The sequence below is a fragment of the Pseudomassariella vexata genome (genome assembly GCF_002105095.1).
Source record: "Pseudomassariella vexata strain CBS 129021 chromosome Unknown BCR38scaffold_1, whole genome shotgun sequence".
Lineage (NCBI taxonomy): Eukaryota > Fungi > Ascomycota > Sordariomycetes > Amphisphaeriales > Pseudomassariaceae > Pseudomassariella > Pseudomassariella vexata.
Genome location: NW_024467956.1, coordinates 2,056,878 through 2,073,410, shown reverse-complemented (window position 1 = coordinate 2,073,410; position 16,533 = coordinate 2,056,878). Strand labels below are relative to the sequence as shown.

The following is a 16,533-nucleotide window of genomic DNA, read 5'->3' as shown; positions in this document are numbered from 1 at the left end:
CTGAGGGTGTGATATCAACCAGGTGGGTACGGTAGGGACGTGTTCCCAACCCACAATATCCTTGCTATACTGAGATCTTGTTCAGCGTGAAGTCGCCGTTCATAAGGTCGTGCGTTCGTTATCGCCAGCAGCACGAGGGAAGCCGTTGGGTGGAATTTTTATCAGTTTCTTCATCATATCACAAATTCGTGCAGGTCCTGCTTCTGATTTTCGGTTCTGTACTTGCATAGTATTTTGCAAAGGTGGCCTGTGACTTCAAAAAGGCTCCTAAGCCTCGGGTGTGCAGCCGCATGTTTCCATTTCGAGGTGGAAAAACTGTATACAACATGTGGCAGCTTGGATGTTCCGATTTCCCAATGATGTCCCTGTTTTTCACCTCGGAATATTCTCAACCGGTTGGACTACTACAACTCTCCTAGAAGTAACCACCATTTCATTACACCTACGCGAGTGAAAGCTTACTTTTCTTACAGGAACCACCTGAACTCGGGAACCTTCGGTCCATCTCGCAACTTCCTCGTCGGGATGTCCTTCGCAGTAAGAGAAACACCTTGCTGGCGGTTTCTTCTGTTGTTGTCGAAGATCATGTACATTCCCAAAGATGCGGCAATGAGGCATCCGGTGGCGCCAAAGGCCGCAGTCGTAATGAGAGCGGGAAGATATTTTGGTGCATCCCTCTTCTGGAATACATTACTCGCCACCAACCCCATAAGGTTAGCCAGTGGGACTCCCACGGATGTCAGGGTTAGTCTTTCGCCTTCGTGGGCGACGTTATTGTTGTACCACTATTGGCCGTCGTCAGCAACTCGAACACGCAGAAACAGGCGGTAGTTATGCTTACTGTGCTCAACAGAACAGATGGAGCTGAAGTTCCCCAGCACATCATGAAAGTCGCGAAGTATGCCACTCTAATCTGCGCCTGGACGTCTTGAATGGCGGCGTAGATAATGAAACCTATAAAGGTGAAGGCGAACCCCAGGGAAATAAAGGGGAACCGAATTTTGAAGCCGTCAGACGTAAATGCAAGTATTAGCAGCATCACCGCCCCCTAAAATCATTAGTAATCTGGACTAGTGCAATATGGTGAAGACTCATACGGTGATGTTGGGTGCCACAGTATACAGATTGGTCTTGATGCTACCATATCCCAAACGCTGCACGATTTGTGGCAAGAATAACGAGACTCCCTGCAAGGGAACGCCAAGGCAGATCTCGATAAGCAGAAACCCGTATGTCGAAGGACGCTTGAAAATCTTGAGAGATTCTCGGAGGTCAAATTTCTCGTTGACCACGGAGGAGCTGTCGACTTGGATGCGGTGAAATGCCAGTTTTTTCTCTTCATCATTCAAAAACGTGGCCTCGGCAGCACTCTTCGGTAGATACCAATAAGCAAAAACCGAGAAACTGACGGTGGCAGAACCTTCCTGGGAAAAGCCATGTCAGTGCAGGTTTGCGTCCAGGAGCCAAGAAATGGCTTCGCAAAACCATCCGGCCCCAAGGCTACGATGAAGAGATGCGATCTTTCTCGGGCCGACTTACGATGATGAAAAGCCACCTCCACGGATGATCAACAAGGTGTGATTTAATTTGGAAGACACCAAACGCAAGCAACCCACTGAAAGCGTTGGCGATATTGGATGCGGCGTAGAAAATAGCCAAGCGACGGGCCAGTTCACCACGGCGATAGAATGTGGTTTGGTAGTATATAACCAACGGGAAGAACGCGCTTTCAGATATACCCAAGAACCACCGAAGGGCGAAGACGCCAGAGAAATTGGTTACCGAGGCCATGAGCAGGGTCAGGGACCCGAAACAGAACATCAGGATGGGCAGCACACGAGCCGGACCAAAGCGCTTACCCAGCATAGCCACTGGAGGCGCAAATACGACATAAGGGACGAAGAAAATGCCCACCTGTAAAGTTTCAGGGTTAGTAACACCTTGGCACATCCTGTTTCGTGGGCCGAGAGGACAGGCAGACTGGTCTTCCCGGATTCGACATCCCTCGACTGAGACGCGACAACAAAGAGAAGGAGTTACCTACAATTAAGTTGTATTGTCCATCAGCAAAGTGCAAGTCTACACATTGAAAGTATGTTGTCAGCTGATGTCCTAGGGGCTCCAGAGAACTATCAACCTACCACCCGAGAGACCAGCGGTCTCAGCATTTCCTAAGTTGCCTTTGTCGAGTGCATTGAACAAGTACTAGAAACATTGTCAGCGCCGAAGCTGAGTTTTGCCCCTAGCAGCAAATTTGATCCACGCAGTCGCTTGATTGTCTGTTGAGTCTTTCGACTTTAGAAAATCCTACGGACCATTGCTTACCATGACCGCCAAGACAGGCAACAACCGGAAATCGAATTTGCGACACAGCGCCCTTTCGGTAGCCCTATCGATGACGTGCACTATGTCGTCGGGAAAGATTTCATTGTTGCTTCCCACGTTGACAGCCTTACCGCCCGTGAAAGAATCCTTCCGATTCGAGTCCGAGTCGGCCACGCCCCGCTCCCCGGCTGATTGATTTTCAGCCATGTCAGCGTCGTACGAGATGATTTCCACTGGGCGGCACTCGCGTTCGTCCTGGCAGTGGTGCGGGAAGCAAACGGAGGCGAAGACGGCGATATTATGGTGAAAGAAGATGCTGCAATAGTACTATAGACACGAGATAAGCAGAGCTCCTCATATACACGTCCAGGACAACCATCGGACTTGGACGGAACAGGTGCCAAGCTGCGATCTCACATTTCCAAGGTTCCGTAAATTGGACTCCGTGTTGGCTCCTGCTATCTTCACCGATCATCATTGTTCAACGTGGAGCAAGTGCGGGCAATTTGGGGAAAGCTCGCTGATAAGAGAGAGCCGTCGGGGCCTGCCGGTAAGCAGCGGCCACCCTGGTTGCTTGTCTTAGTCTCACGGCCTGCACTTACCGATGCGTGGTACCCTGTGACTGATAACACCAGTAGTCGATATTATATAACTAACACACACATGAAAGTGCACGTACATACCTTCCCGAGACCGATAAAGCGATGTGTTTGCCCAAATGCATACTTGTTCGACTATCGCATGAAATAAACCATGATGATAGATTTAGGCCTCTTTTAACTTTCCAATTAGTAGCACCCCAAACCGGCTGACGAGGTAACACTGCGGCGTCTGGGGGTGCTCGCGGTTGGGATTGTGCCAAACACCTGTCAAATTGCAGTCGCCGCGTGGTATATCCCACCTGCCGAACTCGTGTATTCCTTCCCGTTATGCAACCCTTTGATGTCTGCTCATGAGACCACCCATCTAAGAGGATGCACCAATATATCAATTGATGTATATCGGGGATGATGGTATCTGTCCAAAATAGGAAATCATAAATCTGAAGCCAACCCCCCAAACGCATACACCACCCCCATCGTGGCTGGAAAGACGGCTGTTATCACGGATAAGGCCCCTAAGCAGATTGCAGGCGTCTACAGCCATAAAAGCCAACGACTTCGTCCTCGTCTCTGGAGCGGTCCTGGTCGACCCAATTACTAGGAAGGTTATTGATGGTAATATCTAGGTACACACTGTGAGTTTCCTATCTCGATTAACTCTCTCACAACCAACATGGTCAACTTTAAGGTGCCTTCAACAGACATCGACTCAGTGGCAATGTACGACCAACCAAAACAGCACCAATGTATGTCAACGGTTACCATTCACGTAAGTCGACATGTCGGCCATGGTGATAAGTTTAGCCAGTCAGTACTGCAGAAGTGAATAATTTCGCGAAAATGGTACGTATTCAAGTCGCATAAGATATACATGTTCAGCTGTTGAACTACGGCTTGATCCATCACCCCGAATTGCCTCGGCATATCTCGCTTCCGATGCGATATGGTCCATGAGTGATAAAGACTCGAGAACATAAGTATCAAGGGGTAAGAAATAGGAATTATAAAGTTTTCCGACAACGCGTGTAGATCCATGATAGGCAATAAATGATATTTGAAATTTTCCGTCGACATCAGCTTCTGTGCTATAGAGAATGAATCCCATTAATCATCAACAAATGAATCCGATATCAATGGTTATGAAATGTTTGTCAGTCCTCCTGCAATTACACATCGATCGATTCTCATATCACAACCTCCCTTACCAACCCTGTGGATATACGGTGCTGAGAAGGATGTCAGTGATGTTCATCAGTACCTTCGCTCCCGCATTTAGAACACCGTTCATGCCAATAAATGGATGGGTTTGACTCTCCCTGCCGTCCAGATGAACCTTGCCAGCAGTCAACTTCAGTTTCTCTCCGAACTGACCGCTCTTGGTAGTACGCCTGAATTGCACCTTCCAGTATCTCGACAATACCTACTTTACGCAGGTGTCGCTTGATCCACGTTACTGGCAGTTCTCATGGACTTTATAAAATACACGTGTCCATATTCAATTTCAGGCAGGAGCCTCCAACGGCCTGCCTACCTTAGCCAAGTTTCTGTGCCTGATGCGAAGTATCCGGTCATGCAGGTTCGTACCAATAAATTCCGAACCACAAACCAATAAATTGTCTAGTCAGACAAGTACCTTCATTTTTTCATGGGCTCGGATTCCATGAATGGTGATTCTTTATGCTCACACGATGCTACTTCATTGTAGGCCACGCTGCAGAGGATGACAAGATCGCTGATAAGCTATACGGTAGCTTGACAGAGCTCTCGATTCAACCATAGGATAAACTTTGGTAAAGCTCTTGCAGGCAGTAAGGATAACATGGAAGAGTATAATTTACAACACGAACTCCTGACTGGAGACAATTCGCGGTCAACTATGGTTCACCATCTGGGGGTCGCTTGTGTCTAAGATAGCCCGATTTTCGATAAAAGACTCATCAGCGTTTCTAGTGCTCGGAAGTATCTGGTATGGTGAATGACATCACGATGTGGCTCTGCTTTGGGAGCATGTACGTCAGATACGAGAATATAGATGACGCTTACAGGCGAACGTTCAAGTGGATCTTCGGAAACAATTATTTGGAAACCCTTTCTTGTGAGAATCTTGTGGAGTAACTGCAGCGTCAGGATGGTGTTTACAACTAGATCAGGGGGAAGGCAGGCTCCAGCATAGACTCTCGAAGTTTCTTCAAGAGGATGAGCGCATGAAAAGAGTCTCGGGGAATGAGTAGGGGAGACACCTATTGGATTGTGGGCAAATTGTCTTGTATTGAAAGTGTCATGATCTCTGGAGAGTCCTGAGAGAAGTGAAGGGCGGCCATAGGGGCCTTATATAGGTAGAAATGACTGATGCCTGCCCCACAGCCAGGACTTGTGTGGTTCTGTCAGGGTACGGCTAGGCCGAAGGCAATAGTACAGAGTGATGGGGAGTAACGGGCGTCCCTCCTACGTAATACCGGGTGGTCACTGGCGGTCTCAGGTAGGGGTGCCCACGGTGATGCATTGATCTCTACTCTCCCTCTATCTTCTTCCCGGGCCTCCGCCCCTTACATAGATAGCTAGAACCCGACGTCGGAGCCGCGGAGCACTAGTTTCCCCGATTGTTCCGCAAACCAAGACTTCCATATCGTCATGACTCGCACATTCCTACACCAGAGCCCCACCGGTGTCCCACCGGTGCCTATGGCATTCTGTTCTCTGACAGGTTCAATGGGTAGAGGTCATATTGACCCATACTTCGTACGGTTTGCGGCTTTACTTTTCTCCTTTGACTTAGCAGTCTTGACGGAGTAGCCTTGAAGGTCCGAAAACACCTCTCCTCATCTCCTGTCACTTTTGGAACGCCGTTACTTCGCTTCAAGAGTCACAAGCCGGTCCCTTCTGCTCGATGTTACGTCAGGTTCTCAATTAACAACCATACCTAGTAGACTTTGCATTTCCTGACTTCCATTGCTCCAACCCAGAGGCTCAATATTCACCTCAACGTTCAGTCAGCAGAAGCAGGCAAGGACGAGAGATCTAGAGGCCGCTGGATGATTTCTATGAAAAGAAAGCGACAATAACGGAATGTACTTAGATATTTCTCAACGCAACCAAGAGTCTCGATGTAAAAGCTCTGCTATCCAGGCGAGGTCAAAATCAGACCGCGTATTACTGGCACGCGTTCTGTTTCACCACCGAGTAAAGCATACGGCAAGATCACTGCCGAATGGACGCGACTATTGACTTAGGGACAGGGCTTTTGGGTGATGTTTTTCGGCTGTCGGATGAATAATGTAAGCGTGCTCTTGACGGTATTTATTATTATTATTATTATTAAATACGCCGTAGGCTCGAAGCCCCCGGTACCTCTACAAGTGCTCCCGTATGTCAAACCGTGCCCTAATGGCTGCACTAAATACATACGCTGCTACGTAGGTTCGCTCTATTAGCGACTGCGTTACGTCCACCACAATACTATGTTAGTTCTCACCCTACTAACAAAGTCCCTGTCAGGGTACGGCTAGGCCGAAGGCAATAGTACAGAGTGATGGGGAGTAACGGGCGTCCCTCCTACGTAGCACCGGGTGGTCACTGGCGGTCTCAGGTAGGGGTGCCCACGGTGATGCATTGATCTCTGCTCCTTCCCTATCCTACTTCGAGATGGTCCTTATATAGATAGCTAGGCCGCCGCTTGGACCCGGCATAACAGCAGGGTCGGCGATGCCAAGGATCTTGACTCTCGTCATCCCAAAGCTTCACATAGATTGTAATCATGACTCGGGAGTCTTTTGTCCGAAACACCCCTCCGGCGCCCCACCGGTGTCTTGCGTTCAGTGTCCTGACACCCACTGGTGCCTATGGCATTCTGTTCTCTGACAGTCCCCCTGAGAAGATCGATATTATCCGGGCCTAAGCGCTATCCGGCCAGTCCTGAGTAGCCACCTTGTGATAGTCCCGCTGACTACTGGTTTCCCCGTCGCCGTTGCCAGGTCTCTACGTGTATGCAGCGGCCATGGTGCGATAGTGGCCCGTAGGTGCTCTCTCGATTCTTCCAGCAGGCCGCAAAAGAGGATTACGTGCTCCGCCGTCTCGGGGGCCTCTCCACAGCGGCATAACGGCGAGTACACACCGAAGGCTCCTATCTTAAATAAGAAAGCTGATAGTCCTATTTTTCCGGTCCTGATCTGGCATAGGGTAGACGCCTCCGGTCGGTTTAGGTCTGAGTACTTGCCCTGTTTCGGCATTCGCATCGAGGGGCCCTCCTGCTCCTCGGCGATAGCGCGTCGCTGGTGGTCGTGTTGTGCTGCCCCGGAGAGCCATCTCTTCTCCCAGTGGTCTAGGAGGGCGGCCGGGACTTCCTTCGCCTTGCCTATCCACTCGGAGCCCCTAGCCTCCTTCTCTATCGTGTACCCCGCTGGTCTGAGCGATTGTGACGTCCGCTTCCGTCTCGCCGGCGTGTCCTGTCGGAGTATGTGTGACGCTCTCGCGCTCGCGCTTCGAAGCAGGCTCCTTTTGCCGTTATTCCGTAGCCGTTCTTCAAATTTCGCCGCCCGGGCACTGAGATATAGGTCTAGTGGCGGGATAGCTGCCTCTATTTCTAGGTGTCGGACCGGTGTCGCTTTGTAGGCGCCACAGACTATTCGGAGGCACTCATTCTGTATCCCGACTAGGCTCTTAGCTGGTCCCGCTGGTTCCTCGCTTATAGTGTGCCACGCAGCCGCCCCGAAGGCGATCGCGCTGCGAATAACCGACGTGTACAGTAGTCTCGCCCGTATGAGATCGCAGCCCCACGCCATGTTCACTAGCTTTGTTAGGGCTAGCTTCTGAGTCGCCATTTTTGATTTAACCCGTTCGGTATGGGCGTGCCACGTTAATTTGCGGTCAAACCAGACCCCTAGGATGACGGTATTTAAGGACCTGTGTAGGTAGTCAATCTCTTGAAGAGAAAAAGAAATCCAAGCGGCCAATCCAGTAGTAATGGATTCTCTTAGCCTGTTGAGGCACCTGTCGAGGCACCAGTTATTTTGATAACCTGTTGAGGTAATTTTATTGTTCTAATAGCTCTGTTTAGGCCTGTTGAGGCTATTGTTCCATTGTTCACCTGCTGAGGTGATACAATTCTATGGCCTGTTGAGAAACTATTCTTTTCCAGTCTGTTGAGGATCTTGTTGTCCGTTGCCATCATCACACCTTGAACCTGCGGGCATTTACTGCCCGTCGTCACTATGAGGATGGTTATTTGACCCGACCTCTCCTCTACTGTGGGAGCACGAACAGGCTACGGTGAGATTTATGCATACGCGGGGTTTGAAGAGATGGTTATGACCGCGGAAACACCACCCCGATTGCCCACCCTCTCTTCTCCCAACCCGCCAGCAGTGAACTTGCAAACTTGCCCCACTGATGCGTGCACCTAGGGGGGAAGATGCTATAATGCAGCAGTGCGCAACGTTATAGTATCTAATTGAATGGGATTCACCTAACCAGTGGGTCCCCCTACCTTTTCGTATCACCCACCGAAGCTGTAACGAAGGATTCTCCGCCTGTTATATAACCTAAGGGATCGGAAATATCTTGGGATAGAAATTCCCTATAAATGATTGTCAATATCTACTAACGTGAATGTACACCGAGCTGGCCATGACACCGAGCTGGCCACTTTCATGCACCAACGCGATCGGCCAACTTAATCTTTGATTTTCTCAACAACCAATTATGGCAAAGTCATACAACGAAGCAGACTTAATGCTAGCCCTTCAAGCTCTCAAACATGACCAAAAACTTCGTCTCCGACAAGCGGCAAAAATGTACCAAGTCCCCCGAAGCACCCTCCAAACGCGTAAAAACGGCGTACCTTTCCGACGCGATATTTTGCCCAATTCACGAACTATGACAGAATTAGAAGAGGAGGTCATTATCAAGCATATACTGGACTTAGCTGCACGAGCGTTTCCGCCCCGGATTGCTGATGTGGAAGCAATGGCAAATTCTATCCGCGCGACACGTAACGCAGGGCCCATTGGAACGCGCTAGGCCTCGAGGTTCGTCGCACGTCGCAAAGAGTTGAAAACTCGTTGGAACCGTCCTTACGATTACCAAAGGGCCCAATGCGAAGATCCAAAGCTTACTTCAGATTGGTTTCGGCTTGTAGCGAATGTTATCGCGAAATACGGTATCCAAGAGTCGGACATCTACAACTTCGACGAGACTGGGTTTATGATGGGCAAGATCTCAACCAATATAGTAGTTACGAGCTCCGAACGACGTGCCAGGCCGAAATCAATACAGAAAGGTAACCGGGAATGGGTTACCGTAATCCAAGCGGTCCAGTCTACCGGTTGGGCGCTGCCGCCGTTCATCGTTGTTGCGGGCCGATACCACCTCTCTTCTTGGTACGAAGACGACAACATTCCGAAATATTGGAGAATTAGACCTAGTCCAAAAGGATTGGCGGCTAACGAGATCGGTATGGAATTTATTAAACACTTCGATAATTGTACGAAAGATGGAAAGTCCGGGATATATCGATTGTTAGTGTTGGACGGTCACGAGAGCCACGTTTCCGGCGATTTCGAGCTATATTGCAAAGAACACAAAACTGTAACTTTGTGTATGCCTCCGCACTCATCTCAAATCCTCCAGCCACTTGACGTGGCCTGTTTCGGTCTATTAAAGCGGGTGTACGGCCAGATGGTAGAGAAATTGATACGCCGGTTACTAACACATATCGCAAAGGAGGACTTCTTTCCTATCTTCAAAGACGCCTTCTTTGCAGTTTTCGGCGAAAAAAACGTTCAAGCTGACTTTCGAAGGGCAGGACTTGTTCCATTTAATTCAGAAAGTGTGATTTCAAAGCTGGACGTACGATTACAGACCCCGACGCCTGTTGCCTCCCCAGAAATCGCAACCCGACCGTGGGTATCAAAGACGCCACAGAACCCGATAGAGGCTCATGCACAGTCTACTTTTCTGAAAAAGCGCATCTCCGAGCATCAGAATAGCTCTCCGACGAATATTTTCTCAGCTGTCGACCAGTTTGCAAAGGGAGCAAAAATGATAATGCACGAGCTCGCCCTCGTACGGGCCGAGTGCGCTGAGCTTCGAGAGGCAAATAAGATGCTAAGCCGGCGCCGGAGGACTAAAAAAATGCAATTACGGGAAGGAAAATCACTTATTTTCCAAGAGGGACAGGACCTACGGGACTCTAGGCAGTTGGCGACGCAGATACAGCAAGAAGAGCGCCGAAATGGTGGTCGCGCAAAGCTGTTGAAACGCGCCCGAGGCGCTGTGGTATTTGCAACGGGACTGGGCATAATGCGCGAACTTGTAAGATCGCATTGCCATCTTCTGGAGAGAAAGATTCAGAGTAGTTTCAATTGATTTACGGCGTTGTGGTTTTACTATCGTAAAATTTCTATGCGAGGTTATGTAAGGGTGGCCAGCTCGGTGTACATTCACGTTACTACTAGAAACAGGAACTTACTAAATTTATTATTATATCGCAGTCGGCTGGTGTAGTTGGTCACTTCGCTGGTAGATAAGTCCCGATTTGAGCCTCGCCCACTTGGGTCGGTGACGAGTCGCGGGTTCGAATCCCGCAGCTGACACACAAGGGGGTTTAGTCAACCCTTACGGCGCGCTGCCCACCTTGTTGACTTCGCCTACCTAGCGATAATAGGGAGATTGGTGCAGTTTAGGATTACGAGCATCCTAGCCAGTCGACCGTCAAGCACTACGTCGGCGGAATATAACTCGACAGCCGGTCCAGAATTCGAATCGTTAATCCGACCCCTTATCGGACCTCGCCTTTCCGATAACGCTCGTCGGCGAACCCGTCCCCTCACGATAGAAGGCGCGCAGCACGCCCTCTCGCCGCGATTCTTGCGAGCGTCTGACCACGTTACGGTCTATCCACTTGAGCGTATGGTTGAGATGTATACGCTCGACGAGAACCCCAATTAGCAGATACTACGACTTGTCGCGACAAAAAAAATAGTCGAGCATCTTCTGCACATCAGCAGCATCCCACCCCTGAGGACGAATTTAAGTGCCACATTACCACACTTATCGGTAGTTCAGGCAGGGGTTGTAGCACAGACTTAGGGAGGGACAGGAGGTTTAGTAGTCATTTGGCTACAAGTTTACCTGTATAACCGCCCGACGCGGCTTAAGGGCCCGCTATATCATCTATAGCCCCTTAAGGGAGTACTTGTAGAGGTACCGAGGGTTAACACCTACGGCGTATTTAATATTATTTTTTTTATTATATCGCAGGATAGGCCGGCGAAGAGGAAGCAGGCGTCGCAGCTACTCCGACCGGCAGGGTACACTATGGAGAAGGAGGCCCGGGGCTCCGAGTGGATGAGTGAGGAAAAGGAGGTCCCGGCTGCCCTCCTCGGCCACTGGAGGAAGAGATGGCTCACCGGAGCAGAGCATCACGATCGCCAGCGACGCGCCATCGCTGAGGAACCGGAGGGCCCTTCGATGCAGATACCGAAAGGGGGCAAGTATTTCGGCCTGAACCGACTGGAAGCGTCTACGCTGTGCCAGATCAGGACGGAAAAAATAGGACTAGCAGCCTTCTTATTCAAGACAGGGGCTTTTGGCGTGTACTCGCCGCTATGCCGCTGTGGCGACGCCCCTGAGACGGCAGAGCACGTAATCCTCTTTTGCAGGCTGTTGGAAGGACCGAGGGAACGATTACGGGCCGCTATCGCACCACGGCCACTATACTCTCGCAGAGACCTCGCAACGGCAACAGGAGAACCAGTAGTTAGTGGGACTATTGTAAGGTGGCTGCTAGGGACGGGTCGGACAGCTTCAAGGCCCAGATAGCATCGATCTTCTCAGGGGGGACTTTGTTGGTAGGTTGAGAACCAACGTAGTATGGTAGTGAACGCAACGCAGTCGCCAATAGGGCGAACCGACGACGCAGCGTATGTATTTAGTCCAGCCATTAGGGCACGGTTTGACGTATGGGAGTACTAGTAGAGGTACCGGGGGCTTCGAGCCTACGGCGTATTTAATAATAATAATAATATTATTATATCAATATATATGTAAACAGTATTAGACTGGTACCATACTATATCATACTTATATTTTGGAAGTATTGGTAATCAAGTTCGTCAGTTTCAATAGAACGCTGGGTTCTTAATATTACTAAGCTGGGGGAATAAAAAACCGGATGTCTATTAAAATACAACCACAGCCACTAGCCAACCAAAAAATTACTCTGCAAATATTATACATTCCCCAGCACGCCTGATCCTCTCACTAATGCTAAGTCTTACGTTTTGTCTGCTATTTGGGGGGAGTTTCACGCCGCGGAGCTATTACTCGACAGCGATGTGAGCAAGAGGAAGAACAAAAGAGCAAAGATGCACAAGATGAAGGCAGTGGGGGAAACAGATAGTACTCCAGACTCAGGTTCTCCCCATGAGACCTTGCGGCGTCCACATCTTCGCCGTAAACGCAACCATGCCGCCGACCATGCACAAAGCGCCGCTGAGCATGGATACTTGGAAAAAACCCCCGTAGGTGTTGACGATGGCCCCGTTCACCGGTGGGCCAATCAACCCCCCGATGCCGGCAATGGCCATGCCCATGCCCATGTACGTTCCGTTATTGCGGGCGTCTTGCGGACTCGTAGAAAACGCAGCGGATCCACCCGAAATGATAGTGCCAGAGGCGAAGCCGAAAAAAATCGAATACACGATCAAACCCGCGTTACTAGTGGCGCTATTCATGCAGAAAATGACGATGCCGGTAATGACGCCCCCGAAGCCGAACATGTTGATACGGCCATACTTATCGGCAAGAACACCTGGGATGATACGGCCAAATGTAGAAGCGGCGTTGAGAATAGAGAGTAGATAGCCAGCGAGGGTCGGGCTCATCCCTTGTGAGGTAGCATATGTGGGGAGGAAGAAGAACGGAGTAAACATTCCAAAGAACATGAAAAATAAGGCGACAATTAGAAGGAGGAATCGTATGTCCTTGCAAGCCGATAAAAGCCAGAATTCGGTATCCCGTGGGGGTAGACGCGCCTTGATGCCCAGACAGGCCAGCACCATAAAAGGCAATATCAGAAAGCCAATTATGCGGACGGACCAGCCAAAGCCAAGCGAGGTCTCGTTTAACATTTTCGACAAAGCGATGGGTATTACAATGCCACCAATGGACGAACCAGAAGCCACCAGACCCAAGGCAGCGGCACGATTCTTATCAAAGTATTGCGAGACGGCGGCAAATGCTGGAATTTGCAAAAGCCCCATTGTAACGCCCATCAGGACACCTTGCACCAGCATCGTCTGCCAGTATGTATAGCACAGACTTAGCATCATCATGGCGAAGACGTAAAGGGCAGCGGATGGCCACATAATCTGTACTTGGATTTGATATTCCCGTTGAAGGAGCAAAAGGAGGGCACATATGCCTAACCTGTATGTATTGTAGCTAACTCTGGTCCTCTCTTCGAGGGTCTATGTATGGAAACAAAAGGGTTCTTATATAGTCAATGAATGGTAGACTTGCTGATTAATTCAGACAAGTTGTAGAAGCATATAGATAAGTAGGGAATGTTCTATCCTCGCCACATTTCTCGTAATAGAGGTATGTGGGGATGGTCGCCGTTCTAGGTGGCGATAGTGGCAAGTATAGGACCCACATGGCCCACAGGGCCCATATTGTCCAACTTCTGTTGTCATCATGTCAGTATCTGTTCCCCGCTGTTACATAAGAACCCGATTATGGTAAGTCGGAAGGGAGAAGACACAGAGCAACTCACCTTTGCACCATAGCGATCAAACAAGGGTCCGCTAAGCATGCCAGTAAAGAACTGGAGAAATATGGCCAGGGAGCCAATCCATGAGACGCTAGAAGCCGAAGATTCTCGCAGTTGGTGAGTCAGGTAGTACTGTTCAAAGGTACCGAACGAATTGGCAAAGCCCAAGGTGGCAAAGAAGATGGCACCACTGCCGGCCGCGACGAGCCAGGCACGGGCGCCGCCTTCAGGTGCGGGCCCGTACTCGAAGGCATCGGACGCCGACCTTTCGTAGGCTTCACCGGACTCGGTCGTCATGTTTGAATGTTGCGGCCCTCGTCTCTCGTCAGACCGAAGCGAGGCTTCAGATTCTGCAACTGCAGACGCCGTTGGGTAACATGAAGTCGCAATGATATGCAATGCGATGTCAACGCAGAAGTAGGCCCTTTTTTGTTGTTGAACAAGTAGGAAAAAGGAGGAATGTGTGAAGCTGGACGCAGGATGCCAGGGTCGTGCTGGTGTTGTGGTATAGAAGCCGACGGAATGTGAGGCGTTGTCTTTGGTTGTCGACTGGGGAAAACCAACGTTCTCATGAGCGAGAGGTTGCTATTCTGGAAAAAAGATAACTTGAATAAAACTTTATATATACATATATAAAAGGCCAGTATAGGATCGCCTTTTTCAAGTGGTTCTTAGTCGGGGATAATTCGCGCCAAGGAGACGGGTATGAGACGGGGTCGGTCGTCGGGGCGGGAAATGGCGAACGATATAGACCATAAGCGCGATTCTCGAGCTTGAAATCTTGTCTGCGTGGCCCACACCACTATAGGGTTACTCCAGGGGGAACAAGTAAGCGATAATGGAGGTTCTGATAGGCTGCGGCTTGTCTGCAACCAGAGACCTTAAGTAGAGTCGCATCACAGCTTACGGGATATAGGCGCTATAGTTGTGGAAGAACTACGTAATACTGCAGACACCCAATGTCAAATTCACCCGCCGAATCGCAGCTTTGGCGATTCCCCGCGCAGTCCCGCTGCTCTTCGTGTCGTCGAATCGTGTCGCCTTATCGATGAAATAAGGTATATGTGTATCATAAACAAGGATATCGCAGCGACCGCGCCGAAATAAGTTTCGGTTGTCGGCGATATTGTTGCGAACCGGGTGCATAATAGCATGGGGCAAGAGTTTGGTGGTGCTACAGCAGTCCGGGGGTTCCACGTCCGAGTAAAGATAGGCATGCAGTCGCCGTTTTCATGTTGCTGGCTAATAGTCATCAGGAATCTGAACAGCTGTGCTGGGAAGTTTGCTCGAGACGAGTGGTTGAGCAAGTAGCCAAGTGTCGATAAATAAATAATAATATTAAATACGCCGTAGGTGTTAACCCTCGGTACCTCTACAAGTACTCCCTTAAGGGGCTATAGATGATATAGCGGGCCCTTAAGCCGCGTCGGGCGGTTATACAGGTAAACTTGTAGCCAAACGACTACTAAACCTCCTGTCCCTCCCTCAGTCTGTGCTACAACCCCTGCCTGAACTACCGATAAGTGTGGTAATGTGGCACTTAAATTCGTCCTCAGGGGTGGGATGCTGCTGATGTGCAGAAGATGCTCGACTATTTTTTGTCGCGACAAGTCGTAGTATCTGCTAATTGGGGTTCTCGTCGAGCGTATACATCTCAACCATACGCTCAAGTGGATAGACCGTAACGTGGTCTAGACGCTCGCAAGAATCGCGGCGAGAGGGGGTCCGATAAGGGGTCGGATTAACGATTCGAATTCTGGACCGGCTGTCGAGTTATATTCCGCCGACGTAGTGCTTGACGGTCGACTGGCTAGGATGCTCGTAATCCTAAACTGCACCAATCTCCCTATTATCGCTAGGTAGGCGAAGTCAACAAGGTGGGCGCGCGCCGTAAGGGTTGACTAAACCCCCTTGTGTGTCAGCTGCGGGATTCGAACCCGCGACTCGTCACCGACCCAAGTGGGCGAGGCTCAAATCGGGACTTATCTACCAGCGAAGTGACCAACTACACCAGCTGACCATGATAAATAAAGGCGCTGGCGAAGGAACTTGTGGATGTAGGTGAAAGACACCAAGCACCAGACTGATGCTCTGAATCTGCCAGGTATCCTATGATGGCCTGCCGTATTCTAGGAATTTCCATGTGAGTGTGCCTAGACTACGTGACTGCATCCTCGGAGGTGCCACTTCGCTAATCATCGAATAGCCCAACTTGGTTGAGGTGTTGAAGGTTGGGACGACGTATTCGTGGATGGAAACTATGCACTACAACTTTTTCAGCAAGCTCAATGAATGTTGCACTTGGCTACAGGAGTGTGGCTATTACCAGAGCATGCTTGAACAAAGGCTTCAGGGCCTCAACACCCAGCATGGACAGAATATTGTGCTAACAAACTACACATGAATGTCATGTAAATAGCAACTACGATCTAAGGGATATGATCACGTATTCACCATACATTGACTTGTGCAGATTTATTATAGCTCACTCCAGATTCTAAGTCTAGGGTGACGTTATTGTCTAGGGCTAGAGCATTTATGAAACCAATATATATATGCCTATGGCCAGCAGCTTTGTGGTAACTTTCGTATGTATGGCTCTGCCAAATTTTGATATTGGGTGTTCCTGAATTACAGGTGTTTTTTGACGTGGTTGCCTCCTCAGGTTGGTTGCCATTCAAACGTTCTTGGTGTGTGCCCTTTGGAACTCCCACTGTTGACTTCACGTCTGGACATGCTCTACGTGTTTTCCCTCTTAATCTGTTCAAGTACATGCCCTCAGCTATTTCTGCACGACTCACAACACAGTCAACTCACCCATGTTCTTGCCGGATGGCC

The 16,533-nt window shown here is 49.7% G+C and overlaps 2 protein-coding genes and 2 non-coding genes across 4 annotated transcripts; 1 reads left to right on the top strand and 3 right to left on the bottom strand.

The window, feature by feature from the left end:
- Positions 1-467: 467 nt before the first annotated feature.
- On the bottom strand, positions 468-2,532 carry BCR38DRAFT_331711 (major facilitator superfamily domain-containing protein; the record flags this gene model as incomplete). Its single annotated transcript, XM_040855085.1, has 7 exons — positions 468-785; positions 842-1,048; positions 1,098-1,424; positions 1,540-1,914; positions 2,045-2,079; positions 2,142-2,205; positions 2,326-2,532. The coding sequence occupies 7 exons, from the start codon at positions 2,530-2,532 to the stop codon at positions 468-470; spliced, it is 1,533 nt and encodes a 510-aa protein (XP_040721068.1).
- A 7,881-nt stretch (positions 2,533-10,413) lies between these two features.
- Positions 10,414-10,516, top strand: BCR38DRAFT_t35. Its single transcript has one exon. It is a non-coding gene; the product is annotated as a tRNA-Thr (tRNA).
- Positions 10,517-12,334: 1,818 nt separating this feature from the next.
- Positions 12,335-13,992, bottom strand: BCR38DRAFT_329774 (monocarboxylate permease-like protein; the record flags this gene model as incomplete). The annotated part of the gene is made up of 2 exons (XM_040854904.1): positions 12,335-13,294; positions 13,699-13,992. 2 exons carry the CDS (start codon positions 13,990-13,992, stop codon positions 12,335-12,337), a joined length of 1,254 nt encoding a protein of 417 aa, XP_040721067.1.
- A 1,619-nt stretch (positions 13,993-15,611) lies between these two features.
- BCR38DRAFT_t16 lies at positions 15,612-15,714 on the bottom strand. Its single transcript has one exon. It is a non-coding gene; the product is annotated as a tRNA-Thr (tRNA).
- Positions 15,715-16,533: the final 819 nt, after the last annotated feature.